Genomic DNA, 24771 nt, shown 5'->3' with positions numbered 1-24771 from the left:
TGACCGATCATAAGAATCTGATTTATCTCGAGTCTGCCAAGCGGCTGAATCCTAGACAGGCCCGATGGTCCCTGTTTTTCTCCCGTTTTGATTTTGTGGTCTCGTATCTTCCGGGTTCTAAGAATGTTAAGGCTGATGCCCTCTCTAGGAGCTTTTTGCCTGATTCTCCTGGGGTCCTTGAGCCGGTCGGCATTCTGAAGGAAGGGGTGATTCTTTCTGCCATCTCCCCTGATTTACGACGGGTTCTTCAGGAATTTCAGGCTGATAAACCTGACCGCTGTCCAGTGGGGAAATTGTTTGTTCCTGACAGATGGACTAGTAAAGTGATTTCGGAGGTTCATTGTTCTGTGTTGGCTGGTCATCCTGGGATTTTTGGTACCAGAGATTTGGTTGGTAGGACCTTTTGGTGGCCTTCTTTGTCACGGGATGTGCGTTCTTTTGTGCAGTCCTGTGGGACTTGTGCGCGGGCCAAGCCTTGCTGTTCCCGCGCTAGTGGGTTGCTTTTGCCTTTGCCGGTCCCTGAGAGGCCTTGTACGCATATTTCTATGGATTTTATTTCGGATCTTCCGGTTTCCCAGAGGATGTCAGTTATCTGGGTGGTTTGTGACCAGTTTTCTAAGATGGTTCATTTGGTACCTTTGCCTAAGTTGCCTTCCTCTTCTGATTTGGTTCCGTTGTTTTTTCAGCATGTGGTTCGTTTGCATGGCATTCCGGAGAATATTGTGTCTGATAGAGGTTCCCAGTTTGTTTCTAGGTTTTGGCGGGCCTTTTGTGCTAGGCTGGGCATTGATTTGCCTTTTTCTTCCGCATTTCATCCTCAGACAAATGGCCAAACCGAGCGAACTAATCAGACTTTGGAAACTTATTTGAGATGCTTTGTGTCTGCTGATCAGGATGATTGGGTGGCTTTCTTGCCATTGGCCGAGTTTGCCCTTAATAATCGGGCTAGTTCTGCTACCTTGGTTTCACCCTTCTTTTGTAACTCTGGTTTTCATCCTCGTTTTTCTTCGGGGCAGGTTGAGCCTTCTGATTGTCCTGGGGTGGACTCTGTGGTTGACAGGTTGCAGCAAATTTGGGCTCATGTTGTGGACAATTTGGTGTTGTCTCAGGAGGGGGCTCAGTGTTTTGCTAACCGTCGTCGGTGTGTTGGTTCCCGGCTTCGGGTTGGGGATTTGGTCTGGTTGTCTTCCCGTCATGTTCCTATGAAGGTTTCTTCCCCTAAGTTTAAGCCTCGGTTTATTGGCCCTTATAGGATTTCTGAGATTATCAATCCAGTGTCTTTTCGTTTGGCCCTTCCAGCCTCTTTTTCCATCCATAATGTTTTTCATAGATCTTTGTTGTGGAAATATGTGGTGCCCGTTGTTCCCTCTGTTGATCCTCCTGCCCCGGTGTTGATTGATGGGGAGTTGGAGTATGTGGTTGAGAAGATTTTGGATTCTCGTTTTTCGAGGCGGAAGCTTCAGTATCTTGTCAAATGGAAGGGTTATGTCCAGGAGGATAATTCTTGGGTTGTTGCCTCCGATGTTCATGCTGAGGATTTGGTTCGTGCCTTTCATTTGGCTCGTCCGGATCGGCCTGGGGGCTCTGGTGAGGGTTCGGTGACCCCTCCTCAAGGGGGGGTACTGTTGTGAATTCTGCTCTTGGGCTCCCTCCGGTGGTTGTAAGTGGTAGCGCTGCTGTCTCTGAGTCGCAGCATTTGTCAGGTGTGTTCACTTTTTGTAATTCTGACTGGGCTATTTAGTCTTGCTTGACCCTTTAGTCAGTGCCAGTTGTCCATTGTTCCTGGAGGATTCACATCCTTGCCTGGTCTCTCCTGTTTTGCTGTTCATATCAACAAAGATAAGTTCTGGCCTTGATTTTTGCTGTCCACATGCTGTGGCCTTATTGTTCAGTTCTTTTTCATGTTTTTGTCTTGTCCAGCTTAGTCTGTATAAGGATTTGTTTAGCCAAGCTGGTATCTCTGGAGATGCAGATATACCCTCCATATCTTTAGTTAGCTGTGGAGATTTTGTATTTTCTGTGGTGGATATTTTCTAGTGTTTTAATACTGACCGCATAGTACTCTGTCCTATCCTTTCTATTTAGCTAGAAGTGGCCTCCTTTGCTAAAAGATGATTTCAGTCTGTGTATGTTTTTCCCTCTCCTCTCACATTCAATATTTGTGGGGGGCTGTCTATCCTTTGGGGATTTTCTCTGAGGCAAGATAGTTTTCCCTTTTCTATCTCTAGGGGTAATTAGTCCTCTGGCTGTGTCGAGATGTCCAGGGAGTGTTAGGTACATTCCACGTCTACTTCTAGTTGCGGTGTTAAGTTCAGGGTCTGCGGTCAGTACAGGTATCACCTTCTCCAGAGTACGTCTCATGCTGCTCTTAGGCCACCAGATCATAACACCCTGCCCCCTCCTGAGCACTGCTTTCCTGTGACTTCTGCCCCGCCCCCTCCAGAGCTCTGCTCTCCTGTGACTTCTGCCCTGTCCCCTCCTGAGCTCTGCTCTCCTGTGACTTCTGCCCTGCCCCTTCCTGAGCTCTGCTCTGTGACTTCTGCCCCGCCCCCTCCTGAGCACTGCTCTCCTGTGATTTATGCCCCTCCTGACTTCTGCTTTCCTGTGACTTCTGCCCCACCCCTCCTGAGCTCTGCTCTCCTGTGATTTCTGCCCTGTCCCCTCCTGAGCTCTGCTCTCTTGTGACTTCTGCCCTTCCAACTCCTGAGCTCTGCTCTCCTGTGACTTCTGCCCTGTCCCCTCCTGAGCTCTGCTCTCCTGTGACTTCTGCCCCGCCCCCTCTCGAGCTCTGCTGTCCTGTGACTTCTGCCCCACCTCCTCCTGAGCTCTGCTCTACTGTGACTTCTGCCCCGCCCCTCCTGAGCTCTGCTCTCCTGTGACTTCTGCCCTGTCCCCTCCTGAGCTCTGCTCTCCTGTGACTTCTGCCCCGCCTCCTCCTGAGCTCTGCTCTGTGACTTCTGCCCCGCCCCCTCCTGAGCACTGCTCTCCTGTGACTTCTGCCCCTCCTGAGCTCTGCTCTCTTGTGACTTCTGCCCCACCCCTCCTGAGCTCTGCTCTCCTGTGATGTCTGCCCCGCCCCCTCCTGAGCTCTGCTCTCCTGTGACTTCTGCCCCACCCCCTCCTGAGCACTGCTCTCCTGTGACTTCTGCCCCTCCTGACTTCTGCTTTCCTGTGACTTCTGCCCCACCCCCTCCTGAGCTCTGCTCTCCTGTGACTTCTGCCCTGTCCCCTCCTGAGCTCTGCTCTCCTGTGACTTCTGCCCCACCCCCTCCTGAGCTCTGCTCTGTGACTTCTGCCCCGCCCCCTCCTGAGCTCTGCTCTCCTGTGACTTCTGCCCCTCCTGAGCTCTGCTCTCCTGTGACTTCTGCCCCACCCCTCCTGAGCTCTGCTCTCCTGTGACTTCTGCCCCGCCCCCTCCTGAGCACTGCTCTCCTGTGACTTCTGCCCCGCCCCCTCCTGAGCACTGCTCTCCTGTGACTTCTGCCCCTCCTGACTTCTGCTTTCCTGTGACTTCTGCCCCACCCCCTCCTGAGCTCTGCTCTCCTGTGACTTCTGCCCCGCCCCCTCCTGAACTCTGCTCTCCTGTGACTTCTGCCCCGCCCCCTCCTGAACTCTGCTCTCCTGTGACTTCTGCTCCGCCCCCACAGCAAGGGAGAAGTAACAGCAGGCAGGGTTTGCAGCAGTGGGGTGGCAGCGGTCAGTGCACAGGCAGAGTCACTTTCACCTGATCACTGTCGCCCCCACTGCAGTCTGTCAAAAGTTTCAGGGCTCTGGGGAAAATGTTCAGGGCAGGAGCCCCTGATGTTTGATGCTAGCGACGCCCCTGATAGAGTTTAGCAATTCTCTAAAATACTTAGCGATATTGCTGTTTTCTAAACTAAACTTGCTAAACTTTTCATGTCAATTTAAACTGTGGAATATTGTGTAATATTATTCACCTTTAAAGGACATGTTAATTGCACTTACCACTTGCCCAGAAAATCTTTGGTACGTGGACCTGGTAGTCCGGATTCTCCAGATCCGACAATGTGAGGTATAACTTTTCAGGCTGTCTTGGGATTTCTGTACAGGAAAGCAGTTATCATATCACAAGGTAAGAACTAAAAAACAAGTATATTCAGCGCATACAGACATTTCACATTTGTAGACACTAAGATAATATTCTGTAAATTAGAATCAACCTGCTAACATCCAGGACATGAAATTCTCTGCTCTATTAAATGTAGAGTAATAAAACTACAATACATTGAAATTGCAGCACAAAGAAAGAAATGTCACATATTTGTGGAAATCACAGGATTAATAGACATGATAATGATAAGCAAATGATGATAAAATCTAACCAAAATGTTCAAAATAAGTTGATTCATTGAATATGAAGTATGAGCCACCATGCGCAGAAATAGTAGACTGTGAGCCCTGGCGGGCATGGTCCTCTCTCCTTCTGTACTTGTGTGTGCCTTGTTTTACTCATGTTTATTGTACTTGTCTATATTTGCCCCGTTCACATGTAAAGTGCCATGGAATAAATGGCGCTATAAAAATGTATAATAATAATAATAATAAAATACATGCACTTACATGGACTTGTCTCCCTTAGAGACAGGGACATCATTGGTCAACAATTAGAAAGGGAGCCGCCAGCAGAGGATCTTGATATTGTACGAGCCTAAGTTCATTCAGCGTGGTAGAACATCCCTCAGTCAACCAATAATAGCCTCACTGATGGCAGCCAAGGCAAGTAAGTATGTGTATTACAGTGTGTAGCGCACATACTTGACAATGAATAAATCAAAATGTTTTGACTATTTTGATTTCTATGTTAATAATAATAATTTTATTTATATAGCGCCAACATATTCCGCAGCGCTTTACAAATTATAGAGGGGATTTGTACAGACAATAGACATTACAGCATAACAATAATCACAGTTCAAAATAGATACCAAGAGGAATGAGGGCCCTGCTCGCAAGCTTACAAACTATGAGGAAAAAGGGGAGACACAAGAGGTGGATGGTAACAATTGCTTTTGTTGTTCAGACCAGCCATAGTGTAAGGCTCGGGTGTTCATGTAAAGCTGCATGAACCAGTTAACTGCCTAAGTATGTAACAGTACAGACACCGAGGGCTATTAACTGCATAAAGTGTATGAGAACATGATGTGAGGAACCTGGTTATGGTTTAAGTTTTTTTTTTTCTTTTTTTGAATGGGCCACAAAGGGATAGTTAGGTTAATGCGTTGAGGCGGTAGGCCAGTCTGAACAAATGCATTTTTAGGGCACGCTTAAAGCTGTGGGGATTGCGGATTAATCGTATTAACCTGGGTAGTTCATTCCAAAGAATTGGCGAAGCACGTGAAAGTCTTGGAGACGGGAGTGGGAGGTTCTGATTATTGAGGATGCTAACCTCAGGTCATTAGCAGAACAAAGAGCACTGGTAGGGTGGTAGACTGAGACCAGGGAGGAGATGTAGGGTGGTGCTGAGCCATGGAGCGCTTTGTGGATGAGGGTAATAGTTTTGTACTGGATTCTAGAGTGGATGGGTAACCAGTGTAATGACTGGCACAGGGTAGAGGCATCGGTGTAACGGTTGGTGAGGAATATGATCCTGGCAGCAGCATTCAGTACAGATTGGAGCTGGGAGAGTTTGGTAAGAGGGAGGCCAATTAGTACAGAGTTAGAATAGTCCAGACGAGAATGAGTGAGACAGTAAGAGTTTTTGCAGAGTCGAAAGTAAGAAAAGGACATGTTCTTATAATTTACATATCATTAACATGTCTATCCCTCGTGTGTTTTCCATAATTGGACAACTTTTCCTTCTTGGTGTTGCTATTTCAATGTTGAGAAATGTAGTTTAAGTAAATTTAAATAACCATTAAAATAACATGAGGGAGAAACACTAATAGAAGTCACATGCAAATGTATGCTGAATAAGCGGAAAAGTGGTATAAGTGTTTTGTGAAAAACTGTGTGTTGGCAGGGGAGAATTCATTTCTGATCGGTCTGTCTAACAGTTTGGCAATCACCTCAATCGCCCAATGAACGAGCAAATTTGTTGGACAAAATTAACTTAATCTTGCTTAGAAATCATTGTTCTCATTAGCACATTGTCCTGATACGTAGCTAATTGGCCCTTGATAGATGGCAGTCCCTAAATCTGCTTCCTACTTTCTCAGTTTGTGTATTATAGTTGTCCTTGTCTACTCTATGCATTGATCTGTGACACTATGAAGGAAGCTTCAACAACAGACGCTTTTACAAGTGGGATAAAACATGGAAGCAGGGCCTTATTTCCATTTTAATTCCTGGAGGGTGGTTGTGCCGTAGCAGATTTACTCTTTATAGTGTAATATTGAGAAACTGGAGTAGAACTGGGAGTTTTGTATAAAAAGTACCAAAAGCTTTATTATGAACCAATAACAAACAATTAAAAACACAGACACAGTGATGAAACGTGCAGTAGGCTCCTCTCCTAGGTGAGACATGCTCTCCTTTTGTACGCATCTTCAGATCTACCAGGCTGGGTGCATGTTATGGCGGTACCTTTTATAATTATTGGTGGTATGTGGAATGTGCACACCCGTGGGTTACTATAATTGATGGCTGTTGCCACAATGACCCTGGTTTATACTAATGAAGGTGGTGTGCAAGTGGTACACTTTTAGGAGGGTTTTTGTCCTAATTGGATTCAACTTATATTGGTACTGTTGTAATTAGGTATGTGATATTGTACTGAGGGCCACATTTATCTGGTGTCTTTATTTACTAACACTTTCATCACTGTGTCTGTGTTTTTAATTGTTTTTTATTGGTTCATAATAAAGCTTTTGGTACTTTTTATACAAAACTCCCAGTTCTACTCCGGTTTTTTATTAGCTCATTATGTGGAGGTATATATATTGATTTAGTGACTATTTGGAGTCACAAATATGAATCTGGAAAATGTCTTATTAGTGTAATATTGAGGTCTGTCACTCCTTTACCTGGAGAAAGCAGGAATATCGCTAACAGGACAATCGACATTACCACAGCGATCACCAACACTGCCAGGCCAATTCCACGCCAATTACGGGGTGGTGCTCCAAAGGATCCCATGTCCTGATGAAAAAAACACAACAAAGAGGCGTTCAAAACCTCAAAAAGAAAAGGAAAAAAATCATCATCTGTTCTTTCTATAAATCTCAAAGAGAAACTGTTCTCTCCTTGGCGGAGTTACCAGAGAATGATCTGGGTGCACTCCTTAGATCTGCCAGAGTAATAAGGACATCCTATATGGACAAATAGACAAATATTTGGTGGCTATTGGCTCCCTGTACTCTTGCTGGGGTTGTCTACTGTTGGACAACCTCTGATTAATTAAGTCAGGGCCTCATAGAAAATAAAAACAATGTAAACTCACCTCCTGCACTGACGCCGTTCCAGCGATGTCAGCACCATTCCCAGCCAGTGGCATGACAATATTGTGTCACATGACCGCTGCAGCCAATTAGTGGCAGCTGATTGGCTGCAGTGGAAGTCCACTCTGATGAAATAGTAAATGCTGCAGCCAGTCACCCACAGGGAAATCAAATAAATAAGGCAGCACACTGTAGTGCCAAAACATGCAAACATGAAAGTTGAACTGCATTACTGCACTAGAAATATGAAGAAATTAGAGCGTTTAGCGCATAAATTGGCCAATTTATGTGTACCGGGTAGCCACATTAGGGCATCTCTCGTATACCAGGTCCTACACTTTCCTTTCCTCGCTGAGAATAAACGTCTTCATCTGAATGGGAACCTGTGAAACCTCTTCTTAGACTAAATCTCTCTCTCTCTCTGTGGAGGGGTAATGGACCTGTTGCGATTAAAACACCTGTGGCTAAGAGGCGGAGTGCTCAGTCAGAAGGCTAATGAATACAAATTTAAAAAAACTGACCGTCACATCCAAACATAGATCAAGTGTGAACAGGTGCTAAACCTAGAGTCACCAACTCGTACACAGTCAAATAAATAAGGCAGCACACTGTAGCGCCAAAACATGCAGACATGAAACATGAAAGTTGAACTGCATTACTGCACTAGAAATATGAAAAAATGAGAGCGTTCCCTGTGTCACCCACAGGGAACAGCAGCACTGACATTGTTGAAACGATACATCTGCAGTAGGCAAGTATACAGTGTATTTATTTTCTATGGGGCCCTGAATTGATTTATAAGGAGTTGTCCAACATTAGGCAACCCCAGCGAGATTGCAAGGAGCACATCACACCATCACACACCACATCTTTGTCTATGTCAGTCAAATCAGCCTAAAAGATAGCCACAAATTTGCTCATAAAGGTAACCTGACAGGAGATCCGTGCTGCTTAAGCCAAGTGCAGCCTGACTCGCCTTCTGCATTATTGCAGCCATGTATGTCTCAGGCTCCTTTCACATGTCCGTGTTTGCAGTAAGTGTGGCATGTGTTTTTTTCACGGATGCCGCAAGTACCTATTATAACCTATGCTGCTGTGCACATGTCCATTTTTTACTGACAGCTCGGATGCAAGGGCCAATACAAGTCTATGGGTGCGTGTAAAAGTATAGCACACTGATGGCATCCATGTACTGATCATGTTTAACATTGCAAAGTATAGGAGAAGCTTCATTCTTTTATATCCATACTGGAAAAACATGGACGACACCAGTACTGTTTTTTCCTTACGACCATGTTCACACCATGAGTATTTGGTCAGTATTTTACATTAGCATTTGTAAGCCAAAATCAGGAGTGGGTGATAAATGCAGAAGTGGTGACATGTTTCCATTATACTTTTCCTCTGATGGTCCCACTCCTGATCTTGTCTTACAAATACTGATGTAGAATACTGACCAAATACTGCTAGTGTGCACGTGACCTATTATACCGATTTTATAAAAATGTGTGTAGGACCTTAGGCTGGAGACACAGCGATGCGAGAGCATCGAATGCAGTATGCTAATGACACTTGGCTCCTGCTCTGCTGTGATCTGAGTGTCAGTGCTCCGATACACTCACATCATAGAATGGGAGCACAGCTGCGGAGGAGACGGAGAAATTAATTTCTACATCTCCTCAATTGCCGGTGTCCCCGGGAATTGCACTGCGCTAAGGAGACATCCGTGTGAAGTGCAATGTTTCACATGCAGCCATAGACTTATATGGGTGAGTGTGATCCGATTCACGGATGCAATCACAGAATGTCAAATCGGCATGAGAAAATAATGGCAGATGTGAGCTGCCCCATAGGTTAACATTGGGCCGAGTGTGATCCGATTTTTTATTGGATTGCACTCGTCCGATTACATCGCAAGTGGCAGCGAGCCCTCATTCTGAAAAGCTGAGACACACGGTGCTTTGAAAAGTCGGCCAAGGACAAATCCCAGCTTGGACCTGGGAGAAATCAGTGGCCTGGCTTGTTACCATATAGGTGACATTCTGACAATCTTTACCTGCATTGCTAGATTCACAAAAAATAATTCCATGAAAAGATAATTTTTAAGGTGAATTCTCTTAAGTAAAAAAAATTTCAACCATTTCTGAGCTGACCACATTTTTTATCTATTTTGTTCCTAGGTTTTTTTTTAGAAAGTTCATTTCCACAACCTAAAATTCTCCCAAGGGCATATTCTTGTTTTGCAAAAGCATTCCATAACAGTGTATATAAATTGAACTAATGTTGATCTCCGAACTCAGAGTATTATTTTCTGCTTAGTCATCTTATGCCAATTCAGCTAAAACACCCAGTGTGGGTTCAGTCTCTGCGGTATCCTAATAACCCACCATGAGTCTGAATTCAAGCTATGGACTATTACCGGGGAATGATCAGATATTCCACTTGGCTCATACACAATTTTCTTAACCCCTTCATGACCCAGCCTATTTTGGCCTTAATGACCTTGCCGTTTTTTGCAATTCTGACCAGTGTCCCTTTATGAGGTAATAACTCAGGAACGCTTCAACGGATCCTAGCGATTCTGAGATTGTTTTTTCGTGACATATTGGGCTTCATGTTAGTGGTAAATTTAGGTCGATAATTTCTGAGTTTATTTGTGAAAAAAACAGAAATTTAGCGAAAATTTTGAAAATTTCGCAATTTTCACATTTTGAATTTTTATTCTGTTAAACCAGAGAGTTATGTGACACAAAATAGTTAATAAATAACGTTTCCCACATGTCTACTTTACATCAGCACAATTTTGGAAACAATTTTTTTTTTTGCTAGGAAGTTATAAGGGTTAAAATTTGACCAGTGATTTCTCATTTTTACAACAAAATTTACAAAACCATTTTTTTTAGGGACCACCTCACATTTGAAGTCATTTTGAGGGTTCTATATGGCTGAAAATACCCAAAAGTGACACCATTCTAAAAACTGCACCCCTCAAGGTGCTCAAAACCACATTCAAGAAGTTTATTAACCCTTCAGGTGTTTCACAGCAGCAGAAGCAACATGGAAGGAAAAAATGAACATTTAACTTTTTAGTCACAAAAATGATCTTTTAGCAACAATTTTTTTATTGACCCAAGGGTAAAAGGAGAAACTGGACCACGGACGTTGTTGTCCAATTTGTCCTGAGTACGCTGATACCTCATATGTGGGGGTAAACCACTGTTTGGGCGCACGGCAAGGCTCGGAAGGGAAGGAGCGCCATTTGACTTTTTGAATGAAAAATTGGCTCCAATCTTTAGCGGACACCATGTCGCGTTTGGAGAGCCCCCGTGTGCCTAAACATTGGAGCTCCCCCACAAGTGACCCCATTTTGGAAACTAGACCCCCCAAGGAACTTATCTAGAAGCATAGTGAGCACTTTAAACCCCCAGGTGCTTCACAAATTGATCCGTAAAAATGAAAAAGTACTTTTTTTTCACAAAAAAATTATTTTAGCCTCAATTTTTTCATTTTCACATGGGCAACAGGATAAAATGGATCCTAAATTTTGTTGGGCAATTTCTCCTGAGTACACCAATACCTCACATGTGGGGGTAAACCACTGTTTGGGCACATGGTAAGGCTCGGAAGGGAAGGAGCGCCATTTGACTTTTTGAATGAAAAATTATCTCCATCGTTAGCGGACACCATGTCGCGTTTGGAAAGCCCCTGTGTGCCTAAACATTGGAGCTCCTCCACAAGTGACCCCATTTTGGAAACTAGACCCCCCAATGAACTCATCTAGAGGCATAGTGAGCACTTTAAACCCCCAGGTGCTTCACAAATTGATCCGCAAAAATGAAAAAGTACTTTTTTTTCACACAAAATTTTTTTAGCCTCAATTCTTTCATTTTCACATGGGCAACAGGATAAAATGGATCCTAAAATTTGTTGGGCAATTTCTCCTGAGTACGCAGATACCTCATATGTGGGGGTAAACCACTGTTTGGGTGCACGGCAAGGCTCGGAAGGGGAGGCGTGCCATTTGACTTTTTGAATGGAAAATTAGCTCCAATCGTTAGCGGACACCATGTCGCGTTTGGAGAGCCCCTGTGTGCCTAAACATTGGAGCTCCCCTACAAGTGACCCCATTTTGGAAACTAGACCCCCCAAGGAACTTATCTAGATGCATAGTGAGCACTTATAACCCCCAGGTGCTTCACAGAAGTTTATAACGCAGAGCCGTGAAAATAAAAAATAATTTTTCTTTCCTCAAAAATGATTTTTAGCCCAGAATTTTTTATTTTCCCAAGGGTAATAGGAGAAATTGGACCCCAAATGTTGTTGTCCAGTTTGTCCTGAGTACGATGATACCCCATATGTGGGGGTAAACCACTGTTTGGGCGCACGGCAGGGCTCGGAAGGGAAGGCACGCCATTTGGCTTTTCGAATGGAAAATTAGCTCCAATCATTAGCGGACACCATGTCGCGTTTGGAGAGCCCCTGTGTGCCTAAACATTGGAGCTCCCGCACAAGTTACCCCATTTTGGAAACTAGACCTCCCAAGGAACTAATCTAGATGTGTGGTGAGCACTTTGAACCCCCAAGTGCTTCACAGAAGTTTATAACGCAGAGCCATGAAAATAAAAAATAATTTTTCTTTTCTCAAAAATGATTTTTTAGCCCACAATTTTTTATTTTCCCAAGGGTAACAGGAGAAATTGGACCCCAAAAGTTGTTGTCCAGTTTCTCCTGAGTACGCTGATACCCCATATGTGGGGGTAAACCACTGTTTTGGCACACGTCGGGGTTCGGAAGGGAAGTAGTGACGTTTAGAAATGCAGACTTTGATGGAATGCTCTGCGGGCATCAGGTTGCGTTTGCAGAGCCCCTGATGTGCCTAAACAGTAGGAACTCCCCACAAGTGACTCCATTTTGGAAACTAGACCCCCAAGGGAACTTATCTAGATGTGTGGTGAGCACTTTGAACCCCCAAGTGCCTCACAGAAGTTTATAACGCAGAGCCGTGAAAATAATAAATGTGTTTCCTTTCCTCAAAAATATTTTTTTAGGCCAGAATTTTTTATTTTTGCAAGAGTAACAGGAGAAATTGGACCCCAAAAGTTGTTGTCCAGTTTCTCCTGAGTATGCTGATACCCCATATGTGGGGGTAAACCACTGTTTGGGCACATGCCGGGGCTCGGAAGGGAAGTAGTGACGTTTTGGAATGCAGACTTTGATGGAATGGTCTGCGGGCATCATGTTACGTTTGCAGAGCCCCTGATATGCGTAAACAGTAGAAACCCCCCACAAGTGACCCCATTTTGGAAACTAGACCCCCCAAGGAACTTATCTAGATGTGTGGTGAGCATGTTCAACCCCCAAGTGCTTCACAGAAGTTTACAACGCAGAGCCGTGAAAATAAAAAATCATTTTTCTTTCCTCAAAAAAGATGTTTTAGCAAGCAATTTTTTATTTTCACAAGGGTAACAGGAGAAATTGGACCCCAATATTTGTTGCCCAGTTTGTTGTGAGTACGCTGATACCCCATATGTGGGGGTAAACCACTGTTTGGGCACACGTCAGGGCTCGGAAGGGAAGTAGTGACATTTGAAATGCAGACTTTGATGGAATGGTCTGCGGGCATCACATTGCATTTGCAGAGCCCCTGATGTGCCTAAACAGTAGAAACCCCCCACAAGTGACCCCATTTTGGAAACTAGACCCCCCAAGGAACTTATCTAGATGTGTGGTGAGCATGTTCAACCCCCAAGTGCTTCACAGAAGTTTACAACGCAGAGCCGTGAAAATAAAAAATCATTTTTCTTTCCTCAAAAAAGATGTTTTAGCAAGCAATTTTTTATTTTCACAAGGGTAACAGGAGAAATTAGGCCCCAATGTTTGTTGCCCAGTTTGTTGTGAGTACAGTGATACCCCATATGTGGGGGTAAACCACTGTTTGGGTGCACGTCAGGGCTCGGAAGGGAAGTAGTGACATTTGAAATGCAGACTTTGATGGAATGGTCTGCGGGCGTCACGTTGCATTTGCAGAGCCCCTGATGTGCCTAAACAGTAGAAACACCCCACAAGTGACCCCATTTTGGAAACTAGACCCCCCAAGGAACTTATCTAGATGTGTGATGAGCACGTTCAACCACCAAGTGCTTCACAGAAGTTTACAACGCAGAGCCGTGAAAATAAAAAATCATTTTTCTTTCCTCAAAAAAGATGTTTTAGCAAGCAATTTTTTATTTTCACAAGGGTAACAGGAGAAATTGGGCCCCAATTGTTGTGAAATTGGATTCTGGGCTCCCCCGGTGGCCACTTGTGGAATTGAACTTGTGTGCATCATCCCCTCTGTTCACCTGCTCCTATCAGGATGTGGGAGTCGCTATATAACCTTGCTCCTCTGTCAGTTTCTTGCCGGTCAACAATGTAATCAGAAGCCTTCTGTGCTTGTTCCTGCTACTAGACAACTCCCAGCTAAGTTGGACTTTTGTCCTTGTGTGTTTTTGCATTTTTGTTCCTGTTCACAGCTGCTGTTTCGTTACTGTGTCTGGAAAGCTCTTGTGATCGGAAATTGCCACTCTGGTGTTATGAGTTAATGCTAGAGTCTTAAAGGAATTTCTGGATGGTGTTTTGATAGGGTTTTCTGCTGACCATGAAAGTGTCCTTTCTGTCTTCCTGCTATCTAGAAAGTGGACCTCGATTTTGCTAAACCTATTTTCATACTACGTTTGTCATTTCATCTAAAATCACCGCCAATATATGTGGGGGCCTCTGTCTGCCTTTTGGGAAAATTTCTCTAGAGGTGAGCCAGGACTGTCTTTTCCTCTGCTAGGATTAGGTAGTTCTCCGGCTGGCGCTGGGCATCTAGGGTTAAAAAACGTAGGCATGCTACCCGGCCACTTCTAGTTGTGCGGCAGGTTTAGTTCATGGTCAGTATAGTTTCCATCTTCCAAGAGCTAGTTCTCATATATGCTGGGCTATGTTCTCTCGCCATTGAGAATCATGACAGTTTGACCGGCCCAAAAAAGGGTTAAATTACTGGCTGAGAAAGGAGAGAAAAAAGAAGTCTGCTACAATTTTTTTTTTTTTTTTCCCTCTAGTTCTGAGTGTGCTCTTAATTGAATCACTTGCTAGTCTGCCTATACTGCAGCCTTCCTCTCTTTCTCTCCTTCTAATCCTTGAATGGCTCTGTGTTCACCTGTTTCAAATGGATCTTCAGAGTGTAGCTACAGGTTTGAATAATCTCGCCACAAAGGTACAAAATTTGCAAGATTTTGTTGTTCATGCACCTATGTCTGAGCCTAGAATTCCTTTGCCTGAATTCTTCTCGGGGAATAGATCTCACTTTCAAAATTTTAAAAATAATTGCAAATTGTTTTTGTCCCTGAAGTCTCGCTCTGCCGGAGACCCTGCACAGCAGGTCAGGATTGTAATTTCCTTGCTCCGGGGCGACCCTCAAGACTGGGCTTTTGCATTGGCACCAGGGGATCCTGCGTTGCTCAATGTGGATGCGTTTTTTCTGGCCTTGGGGTTGCTTTATGAGGAACCTCATTTAGAGCTTCAGGCGGAAAAGGCCTTGATGTCCTTGTCTCAGGGGCAAGATGAAGCTGAAATATACTGCCAAAAATTCCGCAAATGGTCTGTGCTTACTCAGTGGAATGAGTGCGCCCTGGCGGCGATTTTCAGAGAAGGTCTCTCTGATGCCATTAAGGATGTTATGGTGGGGTTCCCTGTGCCTGCGAGTCTGAATGAGTCCATGACGATGGCTATTCAGATCGATAGGCGTCTGCGGGAGCGCAAACCTGTGCACCATTTGGCGGTGTCTACTGAGAAAACGCCAGAAAATATGCAATGTGATAGAATTCTGTCCAGAAGCGAGCGGCAGAATTTTAGACGAAAAAATGGGTTGTGCTTCTATTGTGGTGATTCAACTCATGTTATATCAGCATGCTTTAAGCGTACTAAGAAGCCTGACAAGTCTGTTTCAATTAGCACTTTACAGTCTAAGTTTATTCTATCTGTGACCCTGATTTGTTCTTTGTCATCTATTACCGCGGACGCCTATGTCGACTCTGGCGCTGCTTTGAGTCTTATGGATTGGTCCTTTGCCAAACGCTGTGGGTATGATTTGGAGCCACTGGAGGCTCCGATACCTCTGAAAGGGATTGACTCCACCCCATTGGCTAGTAATAAACCACAATACTGGACACAAGTGACTATGCGTGTTAATCCGGATCACCAGGAGGTTATTCGCTTTCTGGTGCTGTATAATCTACATGATGTTTTGGTGCTGGGATTGCCATGGCTGCAATCTCATAACCCAGTCCTCGACTGGAGAGCTATGTCTGTGTTAAGCTGGGGATGTAGAGGAACTCATGGGGACGTACCTTTGGTTTCCATTTCATCATCTATTCCCTCTGAGATTCCTGAATTCTTGTCTGACTTTCGTGACGTTTTTGAAGAACCCAAGGTTGGTTCACTACCTCCGCACCGGGAGTGCGATTGTGCCATAGACTTGATTCCGGGTAGTAAATACCCTAAGGGTCGTTTATTTAATCTGTCTGTGCCTGAACACGCTGCTATGCGAGAATATATAAAGGAGTCCTTGGAAAAGGGACATATTCGTCCTTCGTCATCTCCCTTAGGAGCCGGTTTTTTCTTTGTGTCTAAGAAAGACGGCTCTTTGAGGCCGTGTATTGATTATCGACTTTTGAATAAAATCACGGTTAAATATCAATATCCGTTACCACTGCTTACTGATTTGTTTGCTCGTATAAAGGGGGCCAAGTGGTTCTCTAAGATTGATCTCCGTGGGGCGTATAATTTGGTGCGAATCAAGCAGGGGGATGAGTGGAAAACCGCATTTAATACGCCCGAGGGCCATTTTGAGTATTTGGTGATGCCTTTTGGTCTTTCAAATGCCCCTTCAGTCTTCCAGTCCTTTATGCATGACATTTTCCGCGATTATTTGGATAAATTTATGATTGTGTATCTGGATGATATTCTGATTTTTTCGGATGACTGGGACTCTCATGTCCAGCAGGTCAGGAGGGTTTTTCAGGTTTTGCGGTCTAATTCCTTGTGTGTGAAGGGTTCTAAGTGTGTTTTTGGGGTTCAAAAGATTTCTTTCTTGGGATACATTTTTTCCCCCTCTTCCATCGAGATGGATCCTGTCAAGGTTCAGGCTATTGGTGATTGGACGCAACCCTCTTCTCTTAAGAGTCTTCAGAAATTTTTGGGCTTTGCTAACTTTTATCGTCGATTTATTGCTGGTTTTTCTGATGTTGTAAAACCATTGACTGATTTGACTAAGAAGGGTGCTGATGTTGCTGATTGGTCCCCTGATGCTGTGGAGGCCTTTCGGGAGCTCAAGCGCCGCTTTTCTTCCGCCCCAGTGTTGCGTCAGCCTGATGTTGCTCTTCCTTTTCAGGTTGAGGTCGACGCTTCTGAAATCGGAGCTGGGGCGGTGTTGTCGCAGAGAAGTTCCGACTGCTCCGTGATGAGACCTTGTGCTTTTTTTTCCCGTAAATTTTCGCCCGCCGAGCGGAATTATGATATTGGGAATCGGGAGCTTTTGGCCATGAAGTGGGCTTTTGAGGAGTGGCGTCACTGGCTTGAGGGGGCCAGACATCAGGTGGTGGTATTGACTGACCACAAAAATTTAATTTACCTTGAGTCTGCCAGGCGCCTGAATCCTAGACAGGCGCGCTGGTCGTTGTTTTTCTCTCGGTTTAATTTTGTGGTGTCGTACCTACCGGGTTCTAAGAATGTTAAGGCGGATGCCCTTTCTAGGAGTTTTGAGCCTGACTCCCCTGGTAATTCTGAGCCCACAGGTATCCTTAAAGATGGAGTGATATTGTCTGCCGTTTCTCCAGACCTGCGGCGGGCCTTGCAGGAGTTTCAGGCGGATAGACCTGATCGTTGCCCACCTGGTAGACTGTTTGTTCCTGATGATTGGACCAGTAGAGTCATCTCTGAGGTTCATTCTTCTGCGTTGGCAGGTCATCCTGGAATCTTTGGTACCAGGGATTTGGTGGCAAGGTCCTTCTGGTGGCCCTCCCTGTCACGAGATGTGCGAGGCTTTGTGCAGTCTTGTGACGTTTGTGCTCGGGCCAAGCCTTGTTGTTCTCGGGCTAGTGGATTGTTGTTGCCCTTGCCTATCCCGAAGAGGCCTTGGACGCACATCTCGATGGATTTTATTTCGGATCTGCCTGTTTCTCAGAAGATGTCTGTCATCTGGGTGGTGTGTGACCGTTTCTCTAAGATGGTCCATCTGGTTCCCTTGCCTAAGTTGCCTTCTTCTTCCGAGTTGGTTCCTCTGTTTTTTCAAAATGTTGTTCGTTTGCATGGTATTCCTGAGAATATCGTTTCTGACAGAGGGACCCAATTCGTGTCTAGATTTTGGCGGGCATTCTGTGCTAGGATGGGCATAGATTTGTCTTTTTCGTCTGCTTTCCATCCTCAGACTAATGGCCAGACCGAGCGGACTAATCAGACCTTGGAGACATATTTGAGGTGTTTTGTGTCTGCGGATCAGGATGATTGGGTTGCTTTTTTGCCTTTGGCGGAGTTCGCCCTCAATAATCGGGCCAGCTCTGCCACCTTGGTGTCCCCGTTTTTCTGTAATTTGGGGTTTCATCCTCGATTTTCCTCCGGTCAAGTGGAATCTTCGGATTGTCCTGGAGTGGATGCTGTGGTGGAGAGGTTGCATCAGATTTGGGGGCAGGTGGTGGACAATTTGAAGTTGTCCCAGGAGAAGACTCAGCTTTTTGCCAACCGCCGTCGTCGTGTTGGTCCTCGGCTTTGTGTTGGGGACTTGGTGTGGTTGTCTTCTCGTTTTGTCCCTATGAGGGTTTCTTCTCCTAAGTTTAAGCCTCGGTTCATCGGCCCGTACAAGATATTGGAGATTCTTAACCCTGTGTCCTTCCATTTGGACCTCCCTGCATCCTTTTCGATTCATAATGTTTTTCATCGGTCATTGTTGCGCAGGTATGAGGTACCGGTTGTGCCTTCCGTTGAGCCTCCTGCTCCGGTGTTGGTTGAGGGTGAGTTGGAGTACGTTGTGGAAAAGATCTTAGACTCTCGTGTTTCCAGACGGAGACTCCAGTATCTGGTCAAATGGAAGGGATACGGTCAGGAGGATAATTCTTGGGTCACTGCCTCTGATGTTCATGCCTCCGATCTTGTCCGTGCCTTTCATAGGGCTCATCCTGATCGCCCTGGTGGTTCTGGTGAGGGTTCGGTGCCCCCTCCTTGAGGGGGGGGTACTGTTGTGAAATTGGATTCTGGGCTCCCCCGGTGGCCACTTGTGGAATTGAACTTGTGTGCATCATCCCCTCTGTTCACCTGCTCCTATCAGGATGTGGGAGTCGCTATATAACCTTGCTCCTCTGTCAGTTTCTTGCCGGTCAACAATGTAATCAGAAGCCTTCTGTGCTTGTTCCTGCTACTAGACAACTCCCAGCTAAGTTGGACTTTTGTCCTTGTGTGTTTTTGCATTTTTGTTCCTGTTCACAGCTGCTGTTTCGTTACTGTGTCTGGAAAGCTCTTGTGATCGGAAATTGCCACTCTGGTGTTATGAGTTAATGCTAGAGTCTTAAAGGAATTTCTGGATGGTGTTTTGATAGGGTTTTCTGCTGACCATGAAAGTGTCCTTTCTGTCTTCCTGCTATCTAGAAAGCGGACCTCGATTTTGCTAAACCTATTTTCATACTACGTTTGTCATTTCATCTAAAATCACCGCCAATATATGTGGGGGCCTCTGTCTGCCTTTTGGGAAAATTTCTCTAGAGGTGAGCCAGGACTGTCTTTTCCTCTGCTAGGATTAGGTAGTTCTCCGGCTGGCGCTGGGCATCTAGGGTTAAAAAACGTAGGCATGCTACCCGGCCACTTCTAGTTGTGCGGCAGGTTTAGTTCATGGTCAGTATAGTTTCCATCTTCCAAGAGCTAGTTCTCATATATGCTGGGCTATGTTCTCTCGCCATTGAGAATCATGACACCCAATGTTTGTTGCCCAGTTTGTTGTGAGTACAGTGATACCCCATATGTGGGGGTAAACCACTGTTTGGGTGCACGTCAGGGCTCGGAAGGGAAGTAGTGACATTTGAAATGCAGACTTTGATGGAATGGTCTGCGGGCGTCACGTTGCATTTGCAGAGCCCCTGATGTGCCTAAACAGTAGAAACACCCCACAAGTGACCCCATTTTGGAAACTAGACCCCCCAAGGAACTTATCTAGATGTGTGATGAGCACGTTCAACCCCCAAGTGCTTCACAGAAGTTTACAACGCAGAGCCGTGAAAATAAAAAATCATTCTTCTTTCCTCAAAAATTATGTCTTAGCAAGTAATTTTTTATTTTTGCAAGGGTAACAGGAGAAATTGGACCCTAACAGTTGTTGCCCAGTTTGTCCTGAGTACGCTGGTACCCCAAATGTGGGGGTAAACCACTGTTTGGGCACACGTCGGGGCTTGGAAGGGAGGGAGCACCATTTGACTTTTTGAATGCAAGATTGGCTGGAATCAATGGTGGCGCCATGTTGCGTTTGGAGACCCCTGATGTGCCTAAACAGTGGAAACCCCTCATTTCTAACTTCAACACTAACCCCAACACACCCCTAATCCTAATCCCAACTGTAGCCATAACCCTAATCCCAACCCTAACCCCAACACACCCCTAACCACAACCCTAACCCCAACACACCCGTAACCCTAATTCCAACCCTAATCCTAACCCTAATCCCAACCCTAACCCTAATCCCAACCCTAACCACAACTGTAATCCCAACACACCCCTAACCCTATCCGTAACCCTAACCACAAGCCTAATCTTAACCCTATTTCCAACCCTAGCCCTAATTCCAACCCTAACCCTAAGGGTATGTGCCCACGTAGCGGATTCGTGTGAGATTTTTCCGCACGACTTTTGAAAAATCTGCAAGTAAAAGGCACTGCGTTTTACCTGCGGATTTACAGCAGATTTCCAGTGTTTTTTTGTGCGGATTTCACCTGCGGATTCCTATTGAGGAACAGGTGTAAAACGCTGCGGAATCCGCACAAAGAATTGACATGCTGTGGAAAATACAACGCAGCGTTTCTGCACGGAATTTTCCGCACCATGGGCACAGCGGATTTGGTTTTCCAAAGGTGTACACGGTACTGTAAACCTGATGGAAAACTGCTACGAATTCGCAGCGGCCAATCCGCTGCGGATCCGCGGCCAATCCGCTGCGGATCCGCGGCCAATCCGCTGCGGATCCGCGGCCAATCCGCTGCGGATCCGTGGCCAATCCGCTGCGGATCCGCATCCAATCCGCTGCGGATCCGCGGCCAATCCGCTGCGGATCCGCGGCCAATCCGCTGCGGATCCGCAGCCAAATCCGCACATGCCATAACCCTAACCCTACCCCTAACCCTACCCCTAACCCTAACCCTACCCGCAACCCTAACCCTAGTTCTAACCCTAACCCTAGTTCTAACCCTAACCCTAGTGGGAAAAAAATATATATATATATTTTCTTTATTTTATTATTATCCCTATCTATGGGGGTGATAAAGGGGGGGGTTTATTTATTATTTTTTTTATTTTGATCGCTGTGGTAGAACCTACCACAGCGATCAAAATGTACTTGAATGGAATCTGCCGGCGGGCGTACTGAGCATGCGCCCGCCATTTTGGAAGATGGCGGCGCCCAGCGAGGAGACGGCCGGACACCGGGAGGATCGGTAAGTATGAAGGGGTGGTGGGGGGGTGGATTGGAGCACAGGGGGGGTGATCGGACCACAGGGGGGGTGATCGGACCACAGGGGGGAGCGGACAGCAGGACGGGGGAGCGGGCAGGAGCACGGGGCAGCGCAGCACAGGACGGAGGGGACCGGACCCCATAACGGAGGACTGGGGGGGCGATCGGTGGGGTGGGGGGGGCTCACATCAGTATTTCCAGCCATGGCCGATGATATTGCAGCATCGGCCATGGCTGGATTGTAATATTTCACCTGTTTTTTAGGTGAAATATTACAAATCGCTCTGATTGGCAGTTTCACTTTCAACAGCCAATCAGAGCGATCGTAGCCACGGGGGGGTGTAGCCACCCCCCCTGGGCTGAAGCACCACTCCCCCTGTCTCTGCAGATCGGGTGAGATTGGAGTTAACCCTTTCACCCGATCTGCAGGAGCGCGATCATTCCATGACGCATACGCTGCGTCATAGGTCGCATTGGCACCGACTTTCATGACGCAGCGTATGCGTCAAAGGTCGTGAAGGGGTTAATATACTCCACAAAAGATTCATTACTAAGAATTAAATCGATTTTAGACATAATATTAAAATATGAGACCTGCATTTTCCCATTTGTCAATCTCCATTATTCAATCCCCATATATCTATCGCATCTCTTGATAAAATTTAAATAATGTTAATTAATGGTTCTGCTCCAAAACTGCCAGGCAGGGCTCTAATCCTATCAATTGTATTATTCATTACACAACTGAAATCATCATTCACTAGAACTGGACGGTGGATTCCACTAGTCAGCAAATTTTAGTATGTGATTAAAACTGCAGGAGAATATTGGGGTAGAAATTCCAGAACATATTGGTGTCCTTCTAATAACCCTTACAGAAATAAATACTGTATATGCTTTTAACATCAACAAAAGACATTTTAAGCCTAAAATCAATAGCATTATGAATAAGCACACTCATTCCATGGGAACAAATAGAGCAGCAAGAATAAAACTCTTAACAAGACAATATTTTTCTTTTTTTTATAAAATAGATCCTCTCTACATCAAGATGGGACTCTACCAAAGAACAAACACACACTTTAGATAGCTACTGTTCAGCTAACAGCTATCCTCTTTGACTCTTCCATACACAGCAGCACTTGGCTCCTGCTCTCTGTCACGGGGAGACTAGGTGGGTGAGAGCTAATAACCCGGGCCCCTGCAATTTCCCTCAGACTAGGGAAATGCTGAATGACCCTCTACCTGAAGTTTACACTGATGGTGTGTATGTCCAGGCCTCGAACCTCACCCTGCCTCCTGTTACAACCCTAAGCTGAAAACCTTCGCCCTCTACCCAGTGAATGTAATACACCAATACCCACAGTTAGCACAGACAAGGATAAAGGAAAATATACACCACGCTGCAGTCACTCAGGAATACACTATAAATGTGCACGGCAAAATAAACACAAATATAGGAAGGAGTAAATAAGACAAAGGAAAATACACCACCAGCAACGATTCTCCAACAACCAGCTCTCCACTCCAGACCGAGATAACAACGCAAGACAGAAGCTATAATCGGCGACGCCCAATGATCCGGAGAACTATTTAAAGGCCATGGGCATGGCCCAGCTTCAAATCCGAGGATCAGGTAAATTAACCCTGGAACAGCTGGACAAAACCTAGCCGACGCCAATGAGCAAATAGTGGTCAAAAGCGGAATTACCGCTGTCTGTCGAACGACCTGGTCTGAACAGCGTCCGACATGACACTCTCCCAGCAAGAGTCGCTGCCAGACATCTTTGGCAGCAGAAAATCTCAGGCGAATAAAAGGATCGACAGTTTGAAATCAAACATGTCAGATCCTCCTGTCTCCCCCCCCCCCATCATCATCTATAGGGGACAGTTGGGAGGACACCATGCACATTAGAATGTGTACCAGTATCGGCGTGTTTGCTAGACGTTGATCTATATTAACTGGTTAACTGGCAGGTATCAGTTTATATAGTACAAGTTATTTTTAATGGTTTCATCACTCCTATTAATTAATACTAAATATTGATATGGTTTCAATCAGATATATATATATATATATATATACATATATATATATATATGTATATATGTATATATATATATATATATATATATATATATATATATATATATATATATATCTATCTCCTTACTTTCAAGGAGTGTAGCAGAAGGTCATTGATGCTTAAATGTCAACCAGATGACCCATCTAACAAAGGAATGTAAATGACCCAGTCATTGACACTTATCTTCCAACAAAGGAGTCTTTTGATATTCAAAGATCCAAGAAGTATCATTTCTCCTTGCGGAAAGTGACATGTTAAGCATGTCGAGGAGAGGAGACTTAAAGCCGCAATGATCCTCTGGGAAATATGCAAATTGTCTCTTCAGAGAGGAAGTGTTATGGAAATATTTGGGTTGGATAAATCTTATCCCTGTGTGTGCTGCGGCCGCTCCCAATTAGACTGAGTATTTTGAGCGCTCATCAAGAATGGACTGTACACAACTGTGACAGAACAACATTCCATCAATACTGATACTTTATTGTACATACATAGTTTTATATTTTCACATAGAAAGGAGTGGTTAGGGGTTGTCAGGGGTGGTTAGTTAATTACCATATTGTCTAGCTCCTCTGTCATTGGTTATCTAAACATATATGGAATATTGTGATTAATGCTCATATGACTGCAGATTAAGGAACTAAAATGTACCTCTGTATGTAGGACAAAGATGAGACATTTGATCAGCAGTTAATACATCTAACACTGTTCTGCTTTTGAGAGATGGAAAACCCCATACAATCTGTCTGGCTCATATCAGTTCATTGTCAGCCATTTTAATCCATTGATTATAATGTATATATTGGCTGTGAGCATATGAGTATATATGATTATAGAGGGGTATACATGCAAGTGAGATCTACATGATATATATATTTCTATCACAAGCCCCCCTTAGATATCACTTGCCCTAATCCTAGCCTCCTGTCCCAAAGCGCTGCAACTCTTTTGTGCTGTCGGCGAACTGACACAAGCCTAACGCCTGTGCCCCACTCCGTACAGACTTTTCGCAAATGGGCGGTCAGGAGATCTGTCCCTAAAGGGGGTTCGCTGCAATCAGTCTCTTAGTCAATAGCATGTGTAGTGAGCGATGTGTAGTCTTTATCAGGTAGGTCATCTATTCGGTCAGGCCGCAACATCATTCTGGCTTGGATGTCATCTTCTGGTAGGGGAGCTTTCTTGTGATGCGATGAGTGGATCCAAGTGGGTCTTCCCTCCAGTTTCACAGAGTTTTGTGTCATCAGCAGCACTTGAACAGGACCATCAAATCTGGGATCGAGTGGTGTTCTCCTTACAAACTTTTTCACCAACACCCAGTCTCCTGGCTTCGAGGAGTGCGTACTGGACACTGAATCTGGATCTGGGGATGAAGAAAAAAACTCGAGAATGGATGTTAGCAAGTTTCTTGGTGATTTCAATTTACATAAGCAGACAAAGTATCATATTGCATAATCAGCTGCTAAGGGAAAGGATACCCCTAACCTGGGACTAGACACAAACAAAATTTCATACGGTGACAGCTTTTCTGGGCCTCTGGGAGTGTGCCTAACACTGAGTAGTGTGA

The 24771-nt window shown here is 45.1% G+C and overlaps 1 protein-coding gene across 3 annotated transcripts in view; it reads right to left on the bottom strand.

The window, feature by feature from the left end:
- The window catches only part of LOC143816750 (inactive dipeptidyl peptidase 10-like), a 503885-nt gene that overhangs the window by 370302 nt on the left and 108812 nt on the right, over window positions 1-24771 (bottom strand). For all 3 annotated transcript variants that reach the window (XR_013223993.1, XM_077297511.1, XM_077297512.1), the window contains exons 2-3: window positions 6984-7098; window positions 3967-4062 (exon numbers count right to left, since the gene is read on the bottom strand). Coding sequence is in view for 2 of the 3 variants with exons in the window: in XM_077297511.1 (XP_077153626.1) it covers window positions 3967-4062; window positions 6984-7098 (211 nt within the window). In the remaining variant the exon portion in view is untranslated. The remainder of the gene's footprint in view (window positions 1-3966; window positions 4063-6983; window positions 7099-24771) is intronic.

The sequence above is a fragment of the Ranitomeya variabilis genome, chromosome 3 (assembly GCF_051348905.1).
Source record: "Ranitomeya variabilis isolate aRanVar5 chromosome 3, aRanVar5.hap1, whole genome shotgun sequence".
NCBI lineage: Eukaryota > Metazoa > Chordata > Amphibia > Anura > Dendrobatidae > Ranitomeya > Ranitomeya variabilis.
This window is presented reverse-complemented; position numbering and strand designations above follow the sequence as displayed.